Consider the following 19,875-nt stretch of genomic DNA (forward strand, 5'->3'; position numbering starts at 1 on the left):
GAGTCATAGGCAGCCTCCCAATCATATGTTCCAACAAGACGTGGCGGGCGAGAATTAGAGGGTGCCTTGGGCTGGCCTGACACGGAGCGAGAGACCTCAAGGAGATCACGGCCCTCCGTGAGGACCCCGCCGTGACACCCTCCCTTTGACTTTCACCGTCTGTTGCAGAGTCTGAGCCAGCTCTTGGAGGTAGCCTATGATTTTGCGGTCCCTCTCCCTGATGGGAAACTCAAGAGCATCTGCTTTGCCCTGCACACCCAGGTAAGGGGAGGTCAATTCTGTACCGCTCATCCCAAGGCCCAGCAGGTCCAAGTCCCATTACCCAGACAGACCCAGCTGATGGAGGTGCCAAGCCCCACTCTGCTGGCAACGTCTCTGCTTGCCCAAGAAGAAGAAAACAGGTGGTGGCCTCCTTGTCTCCCTCAGTCCAGTTCAACTGATAGGAGGGTCCATGCAAATCCCTTTGTCCTAGCAAGTCAGGACCCGAACAATCAACCCTGTGGTGCGAGTCCAGCCAAGAGCAGCCATGTTGCTAAAGGGACTTGGAAATCAGGGTCCCCTCTTGCTTATGGTCTGGACCTTTGAGTTCTTGGCTCTTGCTGTGTGTGATAGCAGTGATGTCTCCTGGGACTCAAAAGGACTCTGGACAGTGGGAGTTCAGGATCCATTCCACACTTTCACCTGCACCCAGCTGGGACTATGGAGAATCCCTTGCCTTCTTCCCACAGGTGTGTGATATCGCACAGCTGCCGGGCTCAGAGAACCAGGTCAAGGTGTTCTACTGTCTCCGCCTGCTGGGTAAGCAGAGGGGGCTCCAAGTGACATAGGGGTTTCCTTCAAACCTCCCTGCTCTGTGCCAAACCCTGGACAGGGGAATGAGAACGAGGAGTGCTGAGGCCACTGAGGTTTGCTCTTCTCCCCTGCAGCCTGTCTCTCCCCAGACCAATTTATTTCCTTTGTGGGCTCCTGCCTCAAGACCAACAAAGAGGGAAGCTGCGTGGCATCCCTCTCCATCTTTAGCGGCATCATTGCTGCTGACTGTAAGTATGACCAGAGCAAATGTGCTGACTGCTGTCTTGGCTGACCCTTCAGGAACTGAGTTAGGACTGTCCAGGCCGAATGACCTGTCCTGCTCTAGCTGCGCTCAAGAGCCCTGGCTGTAGAGCTAGAGTCAGACCTCCGTCCTCTGCTGCTCGGTCCCAGAGGACCAGTAGCACCCTGCATCCTGCTGGATGACACAGGAATGCTGGGGCCAAATCCTGCTCGGACACCTCTCCTGGCAGCACTCTCAGGTCGAGAGGTTTAACGAGCCCTTTTATGGCCCAAGAGACTTTCCCAGGTTGCAAAGTAGAGACAGGAGGTTGTGCAGGTCGCCACAAGCAGGTCTTTTGCAAGCCGGGTGCCTCTTGCTGTGGATTGCTCCCAGAACACAGCAATATTGTGCCCTCCTTTTCCTTCCAGTGCCCGAGATGAGCCAGAAAAAATGTGCTGTAGTCAAGGCCATGAGGTGCATGCTTGGTGATCAGAGCACTGAGGTGAGGTGCTTTGTGAGCAGTGGCTGTGCTGGGGATGGCACATGGACCTGACACAAAATTCCCACCCCAGATTCTTGGTTCTCTTGTAGAGAAAACCTTTCTTCCCTATCCGCATCTTCAGGGAAGGCAGTGCAGAGAGCCTGCCCCTCTGCTTCCAGAGGTGGGGAGAGTCAGGATCTGGGGAAGTGTCATCAGTTTGCCAGTGGGCAGGGGATCTGCTTTCCCTTCGATGCCAATATGGGACTACTGAGTAGGAAAGACACGCTGTTCTCTTGCCTCTTTATAAACCCTAGAAATAAAATTGGGGGCCTGGGGACCCTTCTCCTTCCCTGTCATCCTTTCCAAGGTTTGAGGGAGGGTTTGTGCCATGGCCGGTCCCTGCCCCCATTAGGGCATAAAGGCCGTCCTGACTCCAATCTGTCCTCTCCTCCCCTCCAGGTGAAGAAGGCCGTCCTTCATTTCGTCAGGACACTGCTCAGTGTGCAGGGCCTAGATGACTGGGCCTGGGACTTAGTGGCCTATATTTTCAAGCCGTCCAGCTTGTCTAGGAGCCAAATGGTAAGAGGAATGGATGCTGGGGACTTGGGGCTTCTGTTGTAGCAGGCTGAAGCCTGCTATTGTCTTGAGCAGGAGTGTGGTGTGCCTCAGAAGTGCCAGGCTGAGTCATTAGAACCAGGGTCAGACCATTTCCACTGGTACAACAGCTCCAAGGGAGCTCTCGGGATGTCAGTGCAGCTCCTCTGGATTTTCCCCAGGGTGTTAGCAAGACTAGACTCTCATCTGGACTATGTACCTCTTCTGATGAGGCTGAGATTTGCCCCGTCAGGCACTGAGGAGTGAAAACCCTGACCACACAGTCTGGCAGGGAGACTTCCTTGAGAACAGCAATGCTCTCTGGTGGAAATGGACTGCCGAGGACGTGTCTTGGTGCCCAGGACATAGCTTGGCCCATTGATAGAATCACAGTGACGAGACAATTGAGCTGGCTGGGCCCTGGAGCAGACGCAGCAGAGCGGGTGTGTGATGCCTGCACATTTGAGTCCGCTGGGCTGAATCTGAAGGGTTCTCTTGGAAGGTCGAGGGAGGTGAATACTTGGCAGGTTTCAAGACATAACCCACTCCCAGGCCCCAGAAACACTTTGTGTTCAGCAAGTTGTTGCACAGTGTCGGAGGTCTTTCTGAACTGGGAACCTGCCCCATCAGCCTGGTTTTTCTTTTCTTATCACAGCTCCAGTGAGTTGTGCTTTCAGCAGAACATGAAATGCAGTGGTAACTGTGCAGTGTTCAAGCTGGCTGTGAAGGAGATGGAGATTGAGTGTCCAGTCGTTGCCTCTTGACTTGCTCATGAGCTTTCTCTCGGTCTCTCGTGCAGAAGTCCAAAAACCGTTCCAGTCTGGATGCCGAGGAGGAACAGAGCGTCCGAATCACCTGCGTGGAGATCCTGGAAAATCTGGATGTCTCAATCAGTGGCATGAGCCAAGTAGGTGATCAGTTAGTTGCTGCCCTTGCATTATCAAGGACTTTCTCTTCATCCCCTGTACCTCTCCACTGGGCAATTCTCTGCATTGGCAGGGTAATGGAGATATACCATGGCCAGTGCTGGCCATGAGTTATGGAGCAAGCTGCCACCATTTAAGGAATGACTTTAATACAACCCCCCAGCTGGAAGGGATCCCTGTGCTGAGCTGGCCTCCTCATTCTCTCTCCTTGCTCTGCTCAGTCTTCTCTGAAATTCAGACTTGTTTGGCCAGTGTTAGAACAGGGTTTCAGAGATCAGCTATTCCTGAGAGACAGACATGAGGTCAGGGGTGGGGGAAGGACCCTCAAGTAGGTGGGTCATTGGTGACGAAGAGGAGACTGTCCTTGAGCACTGGATGAAGAGAGCTGGGTGCAGGGGTACAAGGAGCTGAGTCCAAGCTGTCTGGCTCCTCTCCAGGTCTTATGGCCCCGGCTGCTGGAGTACATAGTGCCAGCTGAGTACAGCTGCACTCTGACCCCCCTGTGCCGCTGCCTCGGGGACCTGGCCAAGCAACCGCAGTGGGAGGGAGAAGAAGCAGCTTGCATGGACCCCAGCAAAGGAGGTTTGAAATCCAGATGCCTGTGGTTTGAACCCGCTCCACCTGCCTTGTAGAAAATCTTCGGTCTCTTCCATGCACTATGAGGAAGCCCAAAGGCAGGAGGGCCAGTTGGGTCATTCCAAGCTGGGAGGGAGAGCCAGGCAATGTGGGCTCCTCCAAGCCAGAGCTGCCCCAGATTTATGCTGTGCAACAGGGGAATCCCAGGGCCTTTTTGCCTCAGCTTCCCCACTCATCCAATGATGACTGAGCAGTGCCTGCCTCACAGAGGGGCTGGGAGTGAAGGCTGCTTGGTAAAGCTCCTTGAGATCCAGACACGGAAGGTGCCATGAAAGTGCCAGTTGTGCCCAGCTCCCCGAGCAGCCACGGGCGGGTGCATTGGGAATGGACAGGCTTGTAGCAGCATCACCCCCCCAGTTCCAAAGTAGTCCCACATGGCCATGCTCTCTTTCTCTTTCCAGCCACATTTCCTAAGGCTCAGGGGCTGCTGGCACGAGTCCTGGTGAGTAGCCCTGGAGAGGTACTTGCCAGAGGTGTTGGGAGGGTCAGTGGTATGGGGACACATGCCTGTAGCCTTAGCTGGAGGAGCACGCTCTGTCTCTTCCCACACTCGGCGCTGCCCTTTGCTGGCAGAGTTCCCTTCCCTTTGTAGAGCAGAGCCAGGCTCTGCCCCTGCCTCGCAGCCTGCGGAGGGGCATGCAGGATCAGCCTAGCACAGCACTTCAGCCTCTGTCTGATTGCTGAATGCTCTGGCCATGTATGGTGGAGGCCAGTTTCCCTCCTAAAGAAAGCCATGGAGTCCCACTCCAGAGCTGAGCCCCTGTTTCTCTCGTGCTGTCTGTGGTTGCCTCGGCCCTGGGTGACAGCAGCCGCGCACATTCTGCCCTGCGGGCACTGTGGGCTCTGCACCGCATGATCCACCCTGCTGTTGGAGAGCAGTGGAGGGTCAAGATTCCCATCCTGCTCTCGACTATTGAAGGTAACAAGCAAGGAAGGAGCACAGTATCTCTGCAGAATGGAAAGGGAGAGGGGAGGGGAGGTTGCAGCCTCCTGGAGCCCCCCGTGGCACCGGTCCCCCTCTGCAACATCGCATGCTTGAGAGCTTCTACTCTTTGCCAGGGGGCGCGAATCCAGGGGCTTGACAACATGGAGGTTGATGGGACCCAGGGTAGGGTTTGCCCATGAAGGGCTCCACCAGATTAACCACTCTCCTGCAGTTCTCTGAACTCTTGGGAGGTTTCTGTTGCCAGAGGAAACCTCTGTGCACATTGCCTTTCTACGAAGCCCAGTCCTGTACTGTGCTGTGCCGAGCACATCTGTGAGGTGCTGAGCACCCTCCAGGCCCCTTATGGCCACTTCTGCAGGGACTGGTCATGCACAACGTTCAGACATGCCAGCAGGGTATATACTAGAGCGCAGGGCCTGTGACCTTGGGATCCCAGGAGGTGACTGGGTGCGGATGCAGGAGTTGCTAAAGACTTGATGCCCAGGGAGGCAACTAAGACTCTTCTTCAGTGCCTATGGCAGTGACACCCTTCTTGTTTGCCTCCCAGCTTCAGGAAATCCTGAGACCTCCCAGGACAATGTGTGGTGGGAGCACCTGCTGCTGAAGGTACAGGGTGGCTCTCAGAGCTGCTGTTGCAGCCAGCCAGGGCTGTCTGAGAAGGGAGGGTTCCCTCATGCCTCAGGGAAATGAGGTGATGAAAGTCAATAACCCAGCAAGAGTCCAACTTGGAAGGTTTGCCAGTGGCCTTGAGTTTGGATTGGCATCTAGAGTTGTCCATTTGGGATCCTCCAGCCTTTCCGTACAGTCTTTGAGCTCAAGAAATGGAAGGAGGTGAGGCCTTGGTTGGGGGCTTCTGCAATTCCCAGGTCCTATCACAATGCAAGTTCAACACAACAAAGCACTCAAGTCCCTGGCAGTTGGAGGTGCCCGTTGTAGAGCCCATGGCGCCTTTTTGACTTGATCCAGCCTCCCCCCTCTACACAATCTCTCCCCAGTGGACAAGTTTCTTGGCACAATCTCTTCCACATTTCTGTCCACTGGTGTCCAGGTTGTGAAGGATCCTTGGGCAGAGATGAGGAGGGGAGAGCAAGAAGCAGGAAGATCCTAGGGTGTCCACCTGAAGCGTTCTCCAAAGGCTGCCAAGTCTCCCTGTGAGATTCGGGTGCTAGAAAGGGCACAGCAGAGGAGGACGACAGAGACTCAGCCCATGCACCCAACCCTTTCTTTCCCTTCACTTGTGCCCTCAGTTCCTGAACATGACACTGAAGAGCATTGATGACGATGCCTGGAGCAGTCAGCTGAGCCTGGAGCTGCAGCACCAGACAGCCAGTTATGCCTGCTCCTCCCCGGAGAAGGTGCGTGCTCTTGGCAGCGGCTGGGTTTCTGCAGCTGTTTGGTGGTGCTGTGGCAGGAGGCTGCAGAGAGTTTCTCTCCACAGTTTGCGCTTTTCCGTTCTATTTTCTTGATCAAAAGCATTGTCCTTGGTCGTCTGCTCTCTTCACTGACCCGAAGGGAGAGCTTACTGGGGCTCTTTCTCTGTCTTTAGCTGCCATTTTCCTGCAGAGTGGGGCCAGTTATTCGGTGTGTGGGTGCTGGGGCTGGACTCTCTTGGTCCTTCCTAGGGATGGGTGTGTTTCTGGGCCGTTCTTGTCCTGACCAGCAGGCTGCTGTGTTCCCAGCTCTTTGGTGATGGTGGTCTCCTTCTTTCAGAGTTTCCTATATAAGGCACTTGGTACCACTTTGGCCTCTTGCCAGGATGTTGCCCATGTGAAATCCCAGCTCCAGAAATCTCTGAAGGGCACAGATTACATGAACGCTTCTGAGAGAGAGGTGAGGACCCTGTTCTCTCCAGACATATCAGGTCCTCCCGTGTCCTCACTTCTCTGTTGCTTTGTGTCTCGGGTTTGTTTGCTTCCTGGCCTTCCCTTGTCCTTTCCCTCAGACAGCCCCCTGACTTGTTGCGGGTCGGACGGGCAGTTCTAGTATCAGGGAGATGGGGAGGACTCTGGGGTCTGTCAGCCAGACAGCCCTGCTCACTCCCCAGTGCGTTTCTTGGCTTCCAGCACGTTGTGACCATCCTGGCATTCTCGGCCAAGGGCCACCTGGACCTCACCCTGGGCACAATGGAGGACTTTGGTGTGGCTCTGAGTAAAGTGCAGGTGTCTGGCATAGTCGGCCGCCTGCAGGTAATGGAGCTGGGGGGTTTCTCGCACTTCCTTCCCCAAGAAACCCTTGAGAAGCGCAGCTTGGCGGTGGCTCCTCTCCCTGGTAATGCCCTCTCCCAGGGAACATGCTCCACATCAGGTCTCCAGTGATACAGAGGGGAACACAGTTTCTACTACTCAGGTTTTTCATGTCCCAGGTTAATGAGTCAACAATTAACCAGCCCCTTTCAGGCACTGAGGCAACTACATCTGATGTTCACCCAGAGAAAGAGATTGTGTCTTTCTCACATCTTTCAGTTAGTCATGGGAGAGGAGACATGAGCCCTGTTGCCCAGCCTCAAAGTACCAGCTCCGAGTGCATAATCCACATGCCCCAAATGCTGTAAAATGGGCCCTAAGGTTCTCCTCTAGGGCTCACCCAGCCCAGCGGAGCCGCCACCATGGCTGAGCTGAGCACCTCAGCGCTCACAGGTGTTTGGGTCCAGGCCGCATCCAGCAGGGCGTTCACGGTGCCCCAAACACCTGCCGAGAGCTTCAGCTTCAGCTTCTGCGCAAAGCACAACAGGCAGAGCCACCTCCTTCACACGGACAGACCTGCCGCAGCCTTCCTGATGCATTGTGCCCAGGGACTCCTTACTGCCAAATACATGAGGCGGCCCTGGGCACAATGCATCTGCTGCCCCAGTTCCTGTGGGTCACAAACTCTCCCCCGCCCCTGCCCCGACTTCCACGGCTCAGAGTGGCACTGCAGCTCTCTCTGCCCGAGTCACCCAGGCTGCAGGACAGAGAAGATGAGGCATCTGAAACAAAGCACTGATGATGGTGCTGTCAGAGCTGTGGGTCTCCTGTGAGTGGCAGGGAGAGCCGGTATTGCTGCTGGGCAACTCCTTGGTCAGCAGTGACTCCTACTTGGGGGGCAGAAGGCATGGGAAGCCCTGGTGTGAGTGTCATGTCACCCTGTGCAGGACTATCACCAAGGGAAAAGAGCCAGGACCCACAGGGCCTTGATACTGGCCTACGGCCGAATTGCTGTCCATGCCCCCCGAACACAGCTGCTCCCCTGCGTGGAGCATAATCTCACCAGGAAGGTCCTGCAGTATTACATGACCAGCTGCCAGGTAAGAGCCTGGGACTGCACCATGTCGGGAAGAGGCCTGCCATGGGACTGATGTTTCCTTTGCACTTGGGTGCCTAGAGAGGCTCTGACTGTCTGATCCTCCCCCTGAACTCACGCCTGTGATGAGCATCCATGTTAATCCTTCTGGGATGATGTGCAGTGGGAGGGACCCATGCATGGAGAGTGCTGGGATAGACGCTCCTGACATCCTGTCCTGCGCTGGAGGGGGGCACGCATTCACGCCCTTGCACTGCTCAACACTCCCCAGCCCAGCCCTTTTTTGGACCTGGCAGGGAGCTGTAGTCTGGAGCCGTCCAGGCATTGACGGTTGTTTTGCATTTCACTTCCCAGGTGCTTGGCATCAACTTTGTCAATAAGGTAAATGTTCAATGACCCCACCTCTGCCTGTGCTCTTCCCAGACCCCACCTGCAGGAGGCACAACGACCTTCCCCAGGCGGGAGTCCCTGCTGCTGGACCTGAGCAGGATCCTGGGGCAGTAGCCAGCACAGCCCTGGCTCTGTTTATGGGTCACCTGGGAGGGCATCTGGTGGGTTTGTGGGGGGAAGCTCTCTGCTTCCCACATCCATTTCCCGTGTGTCATGTCTCCGTTTCTGCCTTTTAGGACTTCATGAAAGAGGAACCAATGGATTCCTTGGCCTCTCCTGTTTGCCTCAGGGCCATGCTTGCCATTAAGCACCTGAGGTAGGTGATTCCTGCCCTGGCCCTTGGCACTGGGATGCCCTGGTCAGAGATGAGCTCCTTCCTTAATCCTCCGTTGTTCTTCCCATCAGATCTGGAGCTGAGAGACACCTGCAGGGCTCAGGTCACAGGCTGCTCTCACTGCAGCTGGGGTCAGAGGGTTTGAATGTGTTTGGTCCACTTGGAGATTTGGACTTGAAAGACTTGGTGGTGGTTGTGGGACAGCTAGCAGTGGCTGGGGGGAGTGCCAGGAGCTTGTCAGCTGCCAGGTCCAGCGGGGTTTGGATTTCGGGTTCTAGGTTCAGATCATATCTTAGCACCCACTTTCCCTTGGGGCTGGCAGTCAGTGTGACAGGGCTTTTCGTCCTCTCTTTCTTCTGCCAGCAAGGTGAAACCCTCACTAAATCGGGATGAAAACAGAAACATCCTGGATGACTGCTTAAAATGCCTGCTGCCTCTTCCAGCTGTTCAGCAGCTGAGGGAAGAGGGTGAGACCTCTCAGGACTCTGTCCAAGTACAGGTACACCTAGACAGCATCACCTGCTGGGACCTGCTCCCCAGCCTGCTCTGGGTCCTGGCAGTCACCCCTGGCCTCCCTAGAATGGTTCTGGGTTTTGTGACGCATGCTCCCGCTGGCCCTGAGCTTCCCTCTTCTATCTCCTGCTTGCAGGCACTGCACGAGTTGTCCATGCAGGCCTTGGGCGAGCTCATGAGGGGCCTCCTTGAAGAAGACCCCACTGAGAATTGGTTCATGGAAATGTTCCATGTGAGTAGCCAGCAGGAGCAGGCAGAGCTGTCTTCCTGGGGAAGGGGAAGCGGGGCAAAAAACAGGGAGGAAGGTTTCCCTCAGCAGGGCAAATGAGAGGGGAGTCTCCCAAGGTGTCCTTGAGGCAATGCATAGTAATTCCCTTGCATCCCGTTGACATCCCTAGTAGCTGCATCTTCTTGTGCCATGGTCACTCAACAGCTGTTCTGGCTTCAGGGGAATTCAAGTCTGCCTGGGGTGTATCCAGCTGATAAAAGAATCAGATTGCTTGGAGGGATTTCAGTGGTGATGGTGATGTGTGCTGTTGAAATGGGTCCTCTGAGCTGTTGTCAAGGTTCCTCTGACAGTAGTTTGCTCTCCCAACAGCTGCTTGAGCCGTGGATCTTCTCTGACAAGGAGTGGGAGAGAGAGAGGGCCTTGCAGGCCAGCTCCTTGTTGCCTATCAGGAGACAGTCTATTGCAGAGTAAGTATGGTCTAACTCTTGCCTTGATGTCCTCCTGGCAGCCTCACCCTGAGATGTAGAAAGCTCCCCTAGCAGACGGGGCCCCACAGGGATGCATTCCTGTTTTCACCTTCCGAGGATCATACATCTGAATATCACTCTAGCCAGACACAGGCACACGTCATTCATTTCTTGTTCCTTTTTTCTCAGCTACAAGAGCCTTTGGAGCAATTTGGGTCCCTGCTGGGGCTGCTGGCACCATACACTTGCAGCTCTCTTGCTGCATCCCGCCTGTGGGCCGCCGACTGCATTTTCTGCCTTCTGCAGCTACAAGGTAAGGGCACTCTGAGTAGGTGCAAGTGACTCTGCCCCTCTTCTCCCTCTGGTAATGCCTACTCGTCTGCTCTGTCCATGCACTGCTAGTCTAACGACACCTGAAAAGCACCTCAAAAGGGCCACGACTGGCCCTTGGAAGATCTCCTCCTAGGAGAGAAGAAGTGCGTGGTGTGAAGGGCCTGACCCTCCTTTGGGAAGTGTGAAAAGAAGCCCGCCTAGCAGAAATGGGGAGAGGATTGTAGCAGCTCTGATCCCGCTGCACCTCTGACCCCACTGAAGTCACTCAGACCTCAAACATCATCCTTGGACCACACTGCCCATGACACCGCACATGGTTCCTCCATGGAGTCACGGTTCTGTTTCAGACATCAGTACAGCACTTTTTCCTCCTTATTTTCATTCCAGGCCAGTCCGGGACAATGGATGCAGCAGAGGGGGAGCTGAGAGGTCTCCGGGAGGAGCTCAAAGCTGCCAGCCCTGAGGCTGTGCTGACATCATCCTGCCAAATGGCGAAGGTCAGTGGCTCAAGAAGCTGGTGTGGAGACTCTGGGAGCTGGGTGTCCTTCATTGTCCGTTCTTTTGCTCACACGTGGTTTATCTCTTTCTTTGGCGTGCATGGGGGAGGCATTTGGGACACATATGGTTCACCCACTGTTTGCCCATGTCCATGTAGAAAGAATAAGTCAGAGCAAGATTAGAAAGTCTGGTAGATAGCATCCAAGTGAGAGCCTCAGCCAGGACTTGGTCTCCTCATGTGCCCATTTTAACTTATCCTGAGGTGCAGCTTGGCTGTGTTTGTGTTGTGTTGTCAATTGATGCTCTCTCCGTTGAAGAACGGTGGAACGTTCAAACCCAGGATTCACCTCTTGCACATGCACCATGTTGCCGTAAGGCCCAAGCTTATACACGGCACCACTCTTTAATATCTGTCTTGAATTCTGGGGTTCAGTGCAATTTCCTTTCTTTCTATTTGTCTCCAGGTCACTGGCAAATTCTTGCCCTCCACCTAGGCCCTTGATTTGGTGGGGACAATAATGGATGGCATGCTTTCTGCCAGCCCCATGTGTGCCACAGCAGCAGGCCACTGGTTCTGTGCAGTCCTGAGGGAGAATGGAGATGCCCTTCTGAATGAGGTAAAATTGAAGCTGAGGAGGCTTTCTGCATTTGCCTTGTGCTTTTCAAACACTGCTTTCATGTGGAGTGGACAGCAATCTTAGTGTTGATCCCTGGACATGAAGCAAGTTCCATTTCCCTTACTAGCCAGAGATGTGGGGGGGAAGAGCAGATCAGCCGCATCCAAGAGAGAGAACACAGTGACCTAGATTATTGAGAAGAGCTTTCAGCCCCAGCAGGTTTGGAAACATAGACTGTGGGGCAAATACAGCAGGAGAGGGCAACAAGGAGCCTGAGGCACCCGGCTGTGGCTGGGCTGGAACACCATGCTTAGGCATGAGGAACAGATGCACACTTCCCTCAGTGCCACACCATGCAAAGGGTCCACAGCAAGGCAGGACGTAGAGATGGTTGTGTATCCTCAGGCATTTCCCAGCCTTGGTAGAGGCTATGTGAAATGCTCTTTCCATCCTGCTCCTCTCTGCAGGGTTGGGAACAGGACGCAGGAAAGACTGTATGCTAGAGATACTGCAGCCTCCACCCTCTCCCTGTTCTGGATGGGACTGGCTATGGGCAGCTGGACCTACTGTCCCGCAGGCCCGGCCATGTGCAGAATAGGGAGGTGCAGTTAGAACTGAGAAGTGTGAACTCCAGTGTGCAGTTCCAGCAGAGCTGGTCTCACCTGGAAAAATTACAGTTACAATCATCTTGCTCGCGGTCCCAGGGATTCTCACAGGGGTTCTGACGTTGGCGGTGCTTGTTGGTCCTGAGCTGAGCATCCACACAGCAGGTCAAAATTAGCTTCTTCAAACCACCCCCAGATGTCGATATTTGTTGGGGTGTTTGTGTGAGCAGGTCAGGCAGAAATGGGTCCCAGGCAGACATGCAATTAGATTGTAGGTGTGTGCACATGGGTGAGGGAAAGGCTGAGGGGGTGCAGGCTGGTTGGTGTCTGCCCACATGTCATGGTGTCCATTTTCACCCCAACTAGGGGCATAGGGACGTGCTCACTTCTTAGGATCAGCCGGAGGCAGCAGTGTCTGGACACTGGTCCCTCAAAGCGAGGAATTTCTAAGATGGCAGCAAATTGCCAAACTGAGGGAGGGCTTGATTTGGAGTGTGCTGGCTGAATGAGAAAGGGACCCTTGTTCTTGCTATTTTCTCTCCAGGTGCCGGACATCCTGTCCACTATCTTTATACGGATGCCAACAATGCAGGAGAGGTCCATGCGAGGCTTCCTGTTAGAAGGCGTTGGCATTCTTGCCATGTTTCACCTAGAGGCAGTGATCACCAGCCTCCTTGCCAAGCCTCTGCCAATGGACAGGTACTTGCCACTCCCTACCTCTTGTGCCTGGTGGCACACACACATCCCATAGCCTGGCAAAGCCCATAGAGTTTCAAGTCAGCTGCAGATCCTTTGGGTGACTTGGTAAGAGTTAACGTCCAACTGTGTTTGGGTAGGAAATACCAGGCTCATGCCTAACGGCATTGGCAGATGACATCACTGTGCCCCAACCCCGTCCTAGGCCAGGAGAGCCCTTGGCCTTTGCTTCAGTGTCCTATTGCTTCATGACATCACAGGAACATCTGCAGCTCATATGTAATTTGTGTTCAGTTGCAGTGACACCTCTGAGCTCTGGAGGGCCTTGGGGAGGGATGATGTCTCCACCCTCCATATACTCCGTTTGCTTCTGGAGAAGATCCAATATCCAGCTGGCACAGAGGGTAGCCCATCTGAGGGCACTGCAGCCCTGGGACCTCTCGCAGTAAGTGACAGCCCAAGCCCAGCTCTCTCCATTCCCCCTTGAGGGCTAGAGTCCTGGTTCTCAAGAGCTTGAGGTAGGATGCCAGGTCGTGGGGCAAGCTTTTCTCCCTTGCTGAAAAGGATTCCCAGGGGCTGGGGGAAGCACAAGTACAGGAGAGAGACAGACAGACAGACAGACAGAGAGGTGGTTGCAAAGCAGAATGGGAAACTGTGTGGAGGGAGGGCAGAGGCAGGAGGGAAGGGCCACAGAAGGAGACACAGGCCTCCTGGGCAGCCCTGGGCAGGGCTCTGTTGCTCAGGGCAGCACTGATGCAAAACCCAACCCCAGGCTCCCTAGTTAAATGCTGGCTCCTGCAGGGCTCTGGCACCAGCCAGGGGGAGAAACTGGCAGCTCTAGGGAGAAGCTCCCTGTCTCAGCACATGATGGCATCACTATGACTGTTTCTCTCCTCTCTCTCCTTCCTTACCCCAGGTCTGTGTCTCAGAGGGATGCTCCCTACAATCAGTCCTGACTGCTCTTTGCTCAGTGGCCAGGAAAAATGAGTTGCACTGGATTTCACTCTAGCCTTTCTATGTTTCCAGGTGTCCTGTCCCAAGCGCAGCTACTCCAGTCTGGCCCAGGGGTGGTAAAGCCTGGAGAGACCCTCACCCTGACCTGCACCATCTCTGGAGAATCCATCGCTACAAGCAGCAGATGGTGGCATTGGATCCGGCAACCTCAAGCATCAGGGCTGGAGTGGATGGGGTATATTAACTACAGTGGCGGCACCATCTACAGCTCAGCCCTACAGAGCCGAATTTCCATCTCCAGAGACACCTCCAAGAACCAGGTCTCCCTGCAGCTGCACTCCATGACGGTCGCAGAGACCGCCATGTATTATTTTATCAGGGACATCACACAGTGACTCAGAGCAGGGCAGGGGCTGTGCAAAAAGGGGAAGTGGAGTCTGTACAGCAAATCACACCAGCTTCCAACTGACAGCCAAGTCCCTTCACAAACACATCCCACTGAAGACTCCCCTGTTTCTGTGCAAGCATTGCCACCTGAGCTCCTCACCGGGAACCTTTTACTCAAATAGGCATGCTAAAACTGGGACAGACTTTCACCGTGACCTGCAGAGTCACAAGTACCTCTGCCAGGAGCAGGATCTCTGGCAGCTGCCTTGGGAAGGAGCTGTGGCAGATGGGGTCTTGATGTACAGGGACCGTACACTCCTTCTCTGCAGAGCACAATCATCATGTCCACAGACTCTTCCAGCAACCAGTTCTTGCAGCTATGCTCCCTGACACCTGCAGATACTGCCATGGATCACTATGTTGGTAATAGTGTTGCGAGGACACAGAGCAGAGCTTGGCTGGGCACAGATGGAAGGGGATTCTGCATGAGCAGCTTTCTTTCTCAGTGGATATTGGGGCCAAGCCGTGTATCATTCCCTGCTGGATCCACTGCTCCTGCGGAGGGACCACAGCTGGGGAATGTAATTAGTCCCATCATTAGCTCACCATGGGCTGCTTCTAGTGGGGTGGGCCTGCCCCATCTCAGCCTGCAATGGGCAGGACTGGTTTATTACAGAAGAGAAAGTGCTTTGCCTCCTGCATTCCCAAGGTCCAACCTCCACTTCTACAAATACATTCCAGTATGGGGCAGAGACTGCCAGATGAGATGAGGGCAGGTCACATTTAGGCAGGGACTCAGAGCTGGAAGCACTTTCCATGGAGTCTTCACTGCAGGACACAGCCCCCTCCCTCCCGGTGCGAGACACAGGCCAACAGAGGGATCCTTAAACCTGTCCTTGGGAACCCCCACCCTCTCTGCTCAACCCTTCTGGAGGCCACAGACACAGCTCAGGGTAGGCACTGGGGATGCAGGCCATGCCCTGGCTATCAGGAGGCCTAGGTTACACTGAGGCAGGAATTACGCCCGACAGAGTGCTTCTCTCTGCTGAGACTCTCCTGCTCAGGGAGAGCAACAGCAGACACAACAGGCCAGGAGGCTCCTCCTGGCTCCCAGGATAGTGCTGTGCCCTCAACCCCTTTGCCTCCTTGCCTTGAGACACCCACACCCTATCAGGGCACATGTACAGACCAAGGTTCCCTCTAAGGTGCACGCATGCATGGCCACGCACAACTAAAAGTTGTGCCCCCTTTGATAAGTGTCCCACGCTGGACCGAGGCAGCACGCTCACGGACCGAGGCAGTGCGCTCATGGACCGAGGCTGCGTGCTCACAGACTGCTACTCCTTAGAGGGAGCATTGGTACAGATCTGAGCCCAACAACCAGGGTGGGGAGGAGACACCCTTCCTATAGGGACATCACCCCTGCAGAGTGCTCCCAACCTGACCCCCGCCACCTCTTACCCTCCACGGTAATCCCTGCTTGGGGGCTACTAGGTAAATGCAGACCCTGGGTTCTGGAGCCTCAGTCCATGCCCAGCCTCTGCCCTGGCCCCTCCTGCCTGCTGGGGACTCTCCCCCACCCCATTGACACAGGAATGCAGCCCTCCTTCATTTCTTCTCTCTTCTCTTGTCTGCCCCTACCTGCAGTTTCAAATAAAGTATCCGGTTATATCTTTCAGTCAGTCAGATAAAATAAACTAAGTCTTATACTTATAAAAGGAATGTAGGGAGTGCTTACCGCTGAGAAGACATTACTTGTCCAGGCTAGGGAACACTGAGACCCGTTAAGTGAGATTTTTTAATTAGGATCTCTTACCTCTGAGTTTTGGCGCCACGGGTGTCAGTTGTGTCCCCAGACTGTTCAAGCTCCCAACTCGGTTGGCCTTCCAGACTGCGTCCCCACTTTGTCGACCCATGTTCATTGTGGCATCAATGATGACTCCAAGATCCTTTTAAGGGAGACATATCTTGTTGATCATTTTAGGAACAGGATGCCCAAAGAAAAGGATCACCCAGAGGCACCCCTTGGAAATGGCCAGTTCTTAGCTTTTCAGGCAAAAAAGGAGTGAAAGGTAAGAACTGGCCATTTCCAAGGGCTGCCTTAACTCTGAAAATGTTGAGAACCACTGCTCTACAGGTTGAACCAAAGCACTTTGGACTTTACTCTGTGAACCTTCACTGCCTGAACTAAACCCCCCTGTTGTGTAACAGATGGAAAAGGTCAAAATATTTTCATCAAAGCACAGGTTTTCATCAGAAAAAAAAAAAGTTGTTCCAATGGCCTGGAATAGTGTGCTAAATAGTATTGATTTTGAAGAAAATCCTCGTGGGGGAAAAATTCCTAAGAAAAAAAATTCTGTTTCATTTTGTCAAATTCTGACTTTTGGCTTTAGAATTGTGTTCATTTGTTTCAGGTTATCTTAGTCGTTTAGATTTATATTTATTACTGATGTTGTATCAATGCTAGTGCAATTTTAATTTCAGAAGCATTGATGTCAGCTGCTATTTTTGTACCTATTGAAACATTTTGAAACATTTTGATTTACAAAACAAGACAATAACTGTCCCTGTTACAATGAAATAGCTTGATCTGGATCTTAGTGCTGTGCGGTTAGAACAATCAACACAAACCTATGTAGATTAACCAGTACCTGCACCAAGATCCTGTCTTCCTTATCAAAGCTAAATTAAACCATGCAGAAATGGCAAGGGTTCCACTTTAGAAGATTCAAACACCAAACTAGGGAAACTGGGACAGTTTCCTGATCTTACCCTGTTAATAAAAAGAACCAGTTTTTCTCTAGTGAGTTGAACTGTTTCAGTTGAGGTGCCCAACTTGCGACCTCTTCAAGAAGCCATGAACCTGCTGGGATCTTAGCAACTAACTGCCCAGCTACCTGGTCACTTCTGAAAACCTCTGCAGAGAGCAGGAGCTGGCTACTTGGCTAACAGAAGAGTTCAGAAAACTCTACTGATTGCATGGGATTTGCTCCACGTGAACATCAACCTACATGTCCTTTCTGTTAGAGCAGGTCAAATGGCACTTTTAAATCAACTCTGCTCCATTCAAAATGAGACGATTTCCACACCTGCAGAGGATTAGATGCACAGGATGGGCTCAGTGAGCTCTTGTCTTCCCCTAACTTGGCAGCTCTCAGCATTAAAAAGGTATTGTGACTTCTTGAGGCTGCAGTGCAAGACATACAACTTTGAAGAACCCGCCACTTTACTTAATTCTTGGCTTCGCCTGTGTCCAGGTAGTGAAACAAGTCCTCTCAGTTTCTGATTTCCGCTTCTTTCCTCTCAGTGTAGACTGAGCCTCCCTTAGCATCAATAATATTTCCTGTCTCTGCTGGGGTTACCTCAAAGTAGTTGCCTTGACACAACTAGGTGTACTACTATGAACACTTGAAAAAGGAAGTGGTCTCATATCAGGCTCTGTTGGCTCCTAATGCCCGCTATGAATTGCTTGTCTTTCTAGCTTAGCGCAGGGGCTGGCAACCTTTTTACAGACAACACCTTCAGCTTTGCCATGAAGTTTTCCAACCTTACACTATCTTTCATACAGCAAATGAAGCTGTAAATTAGCTCGGGATGCAACACATAGTAACAGGTTTTCAGAAATTGCCTCATAGGTGTGCGGGCCGGGAGCAGTCCGAGGCCCTCGGGGGTGCGCGGCGGGCTGTGGCCAGCAGCCCGGACATGCCGGGTCGGGAAAGGCAGGCGACACGCTAGAATTAGGCACGGACGCTTAATGGTTGATTCAAGATTGTTTACTTACACCGAAGATGGTCGCGGTGTAGGCTGGACAGTTTCCCAGGCAAAGCTTCGCTTAAGTCCCCAGTTTAAGGGCTCGGACAGAACTCTGGCACTCACACAGAGTTGTCGAGGCTCCGTGGAACTTTTTTGCACGCAGGGAAGAGGGATACGTCAAGGATTGCGATCGGCGACGGGGAGAGGCTAGAGGCTGATCAGACCCCTGTTACCTTCTTGATATTCACGCTGGGTCCAATAGGCTCCACAGCGCTTAGAGATCTTCACGAGACGTGAAGTCTCCTCCTCCTGATGTTCGTGGAGTCCTCCAACTTGGGCGGAAACCACAAAAGCCTCTTATATGGCTAGCAAGCCAATCGCTAGCTGCCATGTAGGAATAATTTAGAACTGACCAATAGCGGGGCACAAATTAGAATACAAATGGCGGGAACTCCTTGCAACATGCATCTCTCTTCTGCAGCTAAGAAATGCACCCTGCAAAGAAAGTTACAAATGGCGGGAAAATAATTTAGCAGTGCCGAAGCACACACAAACAAAAATCACAGCCTTTGGTTGTGACAATAGGTAGGGACAGAATTGATACCCAATATGATGCATCTTTGCAAGCCAGAAAAGCGACGCATGCTGTCAAGAACAATGCCATTTCTCATCATGTCTTCTGCTGTTGTGAAAGATGCCTCCAGCCTGAAATGCCTCATTTTGTTTCTCATTAAGGATGGCAGAATTTCTAATAGCTTTCCTTCTCTCTCACTGTACAGCATCAAATAGCAATGTCTTTCCCTGAGTAACCATTTTTTAAATATTGGAGACACTTACCAACCCCGTAATGTGCTATTTGCTTCTGACTTAAATTATACTTTATGCTGTAAGAACCTGGCAAGCAGTGGCCACATTCTGCTTCATCTAACAACTCTCTCAATTGTTGACAAGGGATATTTAGCTGTGAATCGTCTTCATCTGTTTTGCCATGATATTGTATATCTGTGTTGCATTCCGGACCCCTTTGGTTAGCCACTCCTGTGGAAACTGTTGTGAATGAGGTGGAAGGCCACAAGAATAGGCATGACTTGTTTGTAAATAGTCCAGGAAGATCCAGAAAATACCAGGCTTATTGCAATTATCCTCTTGTGTGATCTGCTCAGCTATTTGGTACCAATCGCCCTCTTCTGTCCGGAAATTCTGCGCCTCATCAATTACGATGTGTTTCACTGGTTTATAAAAGTTGTTTAGGAAAGAAACTCAGGTCACAGACTGGCAAATGTTTTTCTTTCTGCAAAATAAGAGAGACATAAGAGGATATTGATAAATATTGGTCTATGCGGTGATACAGTCCCTGAGTCTGCTCATTCTCTAAATGCATATCTAACTAAGAACATGAATTGGAAATGTGCAAATTACTTTTGTAATGTCTATGCGCTACAAGACACAGAAATCCCTTCTACGTTGGACAGTCCTTCAGCCTGAAATATGGGCGTGGAGGAAACTTACCTGAAGCCAGAGAGAGGTGGCGGGATGCTGTGCTGGCAGCTGCTGGTGGTGAAAGTGAAACCACAGCGGCGGGATCAATGGGAAAGTCCGCGTCTGTGTGGGTGCGCTTTGTAAAAGCGTGCCAGGGCGATTGGCCATGTGGCTACCCCCCGCCGAGATAAAAGCCCCAGCAGGAAGGAACTGGGGGGACCGGAAGAGGCGTTCCCACCTGGCTCAGACAGGTCAAGGAGGACCGAGGGACCGGCAGTCGAAGAGGTGTGGCACCCCAGAGGGGGAACCACGGGAGACAAGGTGGGCCAGCTAGGGCCCAGCAAATCACCTATGAGGCCAGCGTGGACAGAGACCAGCAGCAGCGGTGATTGGGACACTGGCGAGGATGACGGAGCCAGAGCCCGGATGCAGACAACAGGCAAGAGGTACCGAACCCGGGGAGGGGGTAACCTGTTAAGGGGACCTGAAGTTCGGGCAGAGGCTGACATCCCATGAATCAGGGAACACCAAAGGGCAGCGGTGGATGCCCGTACCATCGGTAGCTCACACTTAAGAAATTGAGTGTCATTAAGGGCCAGAACACCGGCCCCAATGAATAACATTGCGAAGAACCAGGGGAGATGGGATTAAACATCTTCTTCCCACTTAAGAACTAATCATCATCAAAGATGTGGCAGGCGTGACCCCTGGGGAGCTGACCCAAG

General features: G+C 52.9%; 1 protein-coding gene and 2 long non-coding RNA genes across 5 annotated transcripts; all 3 read left to right on the top strand.

Moving 5' to 3' along the window:
* The first annotated feature begins 490 nt into the window (after window positions 1-490).
* LOC132246523 (uncharacterized) lies at window positions 491-3,677 on the top strand. Of its 2 annotated transcripts, XM_059719658.1 has the most exons (4): window positions 491-1,040; window positions 1,462-1,535; window positions 1,974-2,093; window positions 2,908-3,677. In XM_059719658.1, the coding sequence occupies exons 2-4, from the start codon at window positions 1,470-1,472 to the stop codon at window positions 3,142-3,144; spliced, it is 423 nt and encodes a 140-aa protein (XP_059575641.1). In that variant the 5' UTR covers window positions 491-1,040; window positions 1,462-1,469; the 3' UTR covers window positions 3,145-3,677. The 2 variants fall into 2 exon arrangements, with proteins under 2 accessions (XP_059575641.1, XP_059575640.1); XM_059719657.1 differs by having other exon boundaries at window positions 491-1,535.
* A 781-nt stretch (window positions 3,678-4,458) lies between these two features.
* On the top strand, window positions 4,459-8,478 carry LOC132246550 (uncharacterized). The gene is made up of 4 exons (XR_009457922.1): window positions 4,459-4,589; window positions 5,164-5,222; window positions 5,864-7,899; window positions 8,250-8,478. It is a non-coding gene; the product is annotated as an uncharacterized LOC132246550 (long non-coding RNA).
* A 2,651-nt stretch (window positions 8,479-11,129) lies between these two features.
* LOC132246538 (uncharacterized) lies at window positions 11,130-18,919 on the top strand. Of its 2 annotated transcripts, none has more exons than XR_009457875.1 (4): window positions 11,130-11,276; window positions 12,426-12,580; window positions 12,872-13,022; window positions 13,604-18,919. It is a non-coding gene; the product is annotated as an uncharacterized LOC132246538 (long non-coding RNA). The 2 variants fall into 2 exon arrangements; XR_009457876.1 differs by having other exon boundaries at window positions 12,878-13,022.
* The last annotated feature ends 956 nt before the right edge of the window (window positions 18,920-19,875 follow it).

Source organism: Alligator mississippiensis, chromosome 16 (genome assembly GCF_030867095.1).
Source record: "Alligator mississippiensis isolate rAllMis1 chromosome 16, rAllMis1, whole genome shotgun sequence".
Classification (NCBI taxonomy): domain Eukaryota; kingdom Metazoa; phylum Chordata; order Crocodylia; family Alligatoridae; genus Alligator; species Alligator mississippiensis.

What these genes read in the sequence shown, in the direction of transcription:
- LOC132246523 (XM_059719657.1), top strand. Translation starts at nt 1,233, where the DNA reads ATGACACAGGAATGCTGGGGCCAAATCCTGCTCGGACACCTCTCCTGG. An exon ending in TTGGTGATCAGAGCACTGAG is followed by an intron (nt 1,536 to 1,973) that starts GTGAGGTGCTTT and finishes CCTCCCCTCCAG; the next exon opens with GTGAAGAAGGCCGTCCTTCA. An exon ending in GCTTGTCTAGGAGCCAAATG is followed by an intron (nt 2,094 to 2,907) that starts GTAAGAGGAATG and finishes TCTCTCGTGCAG; the next exon opens with AAGTCCAAAAACCGTTCCAG.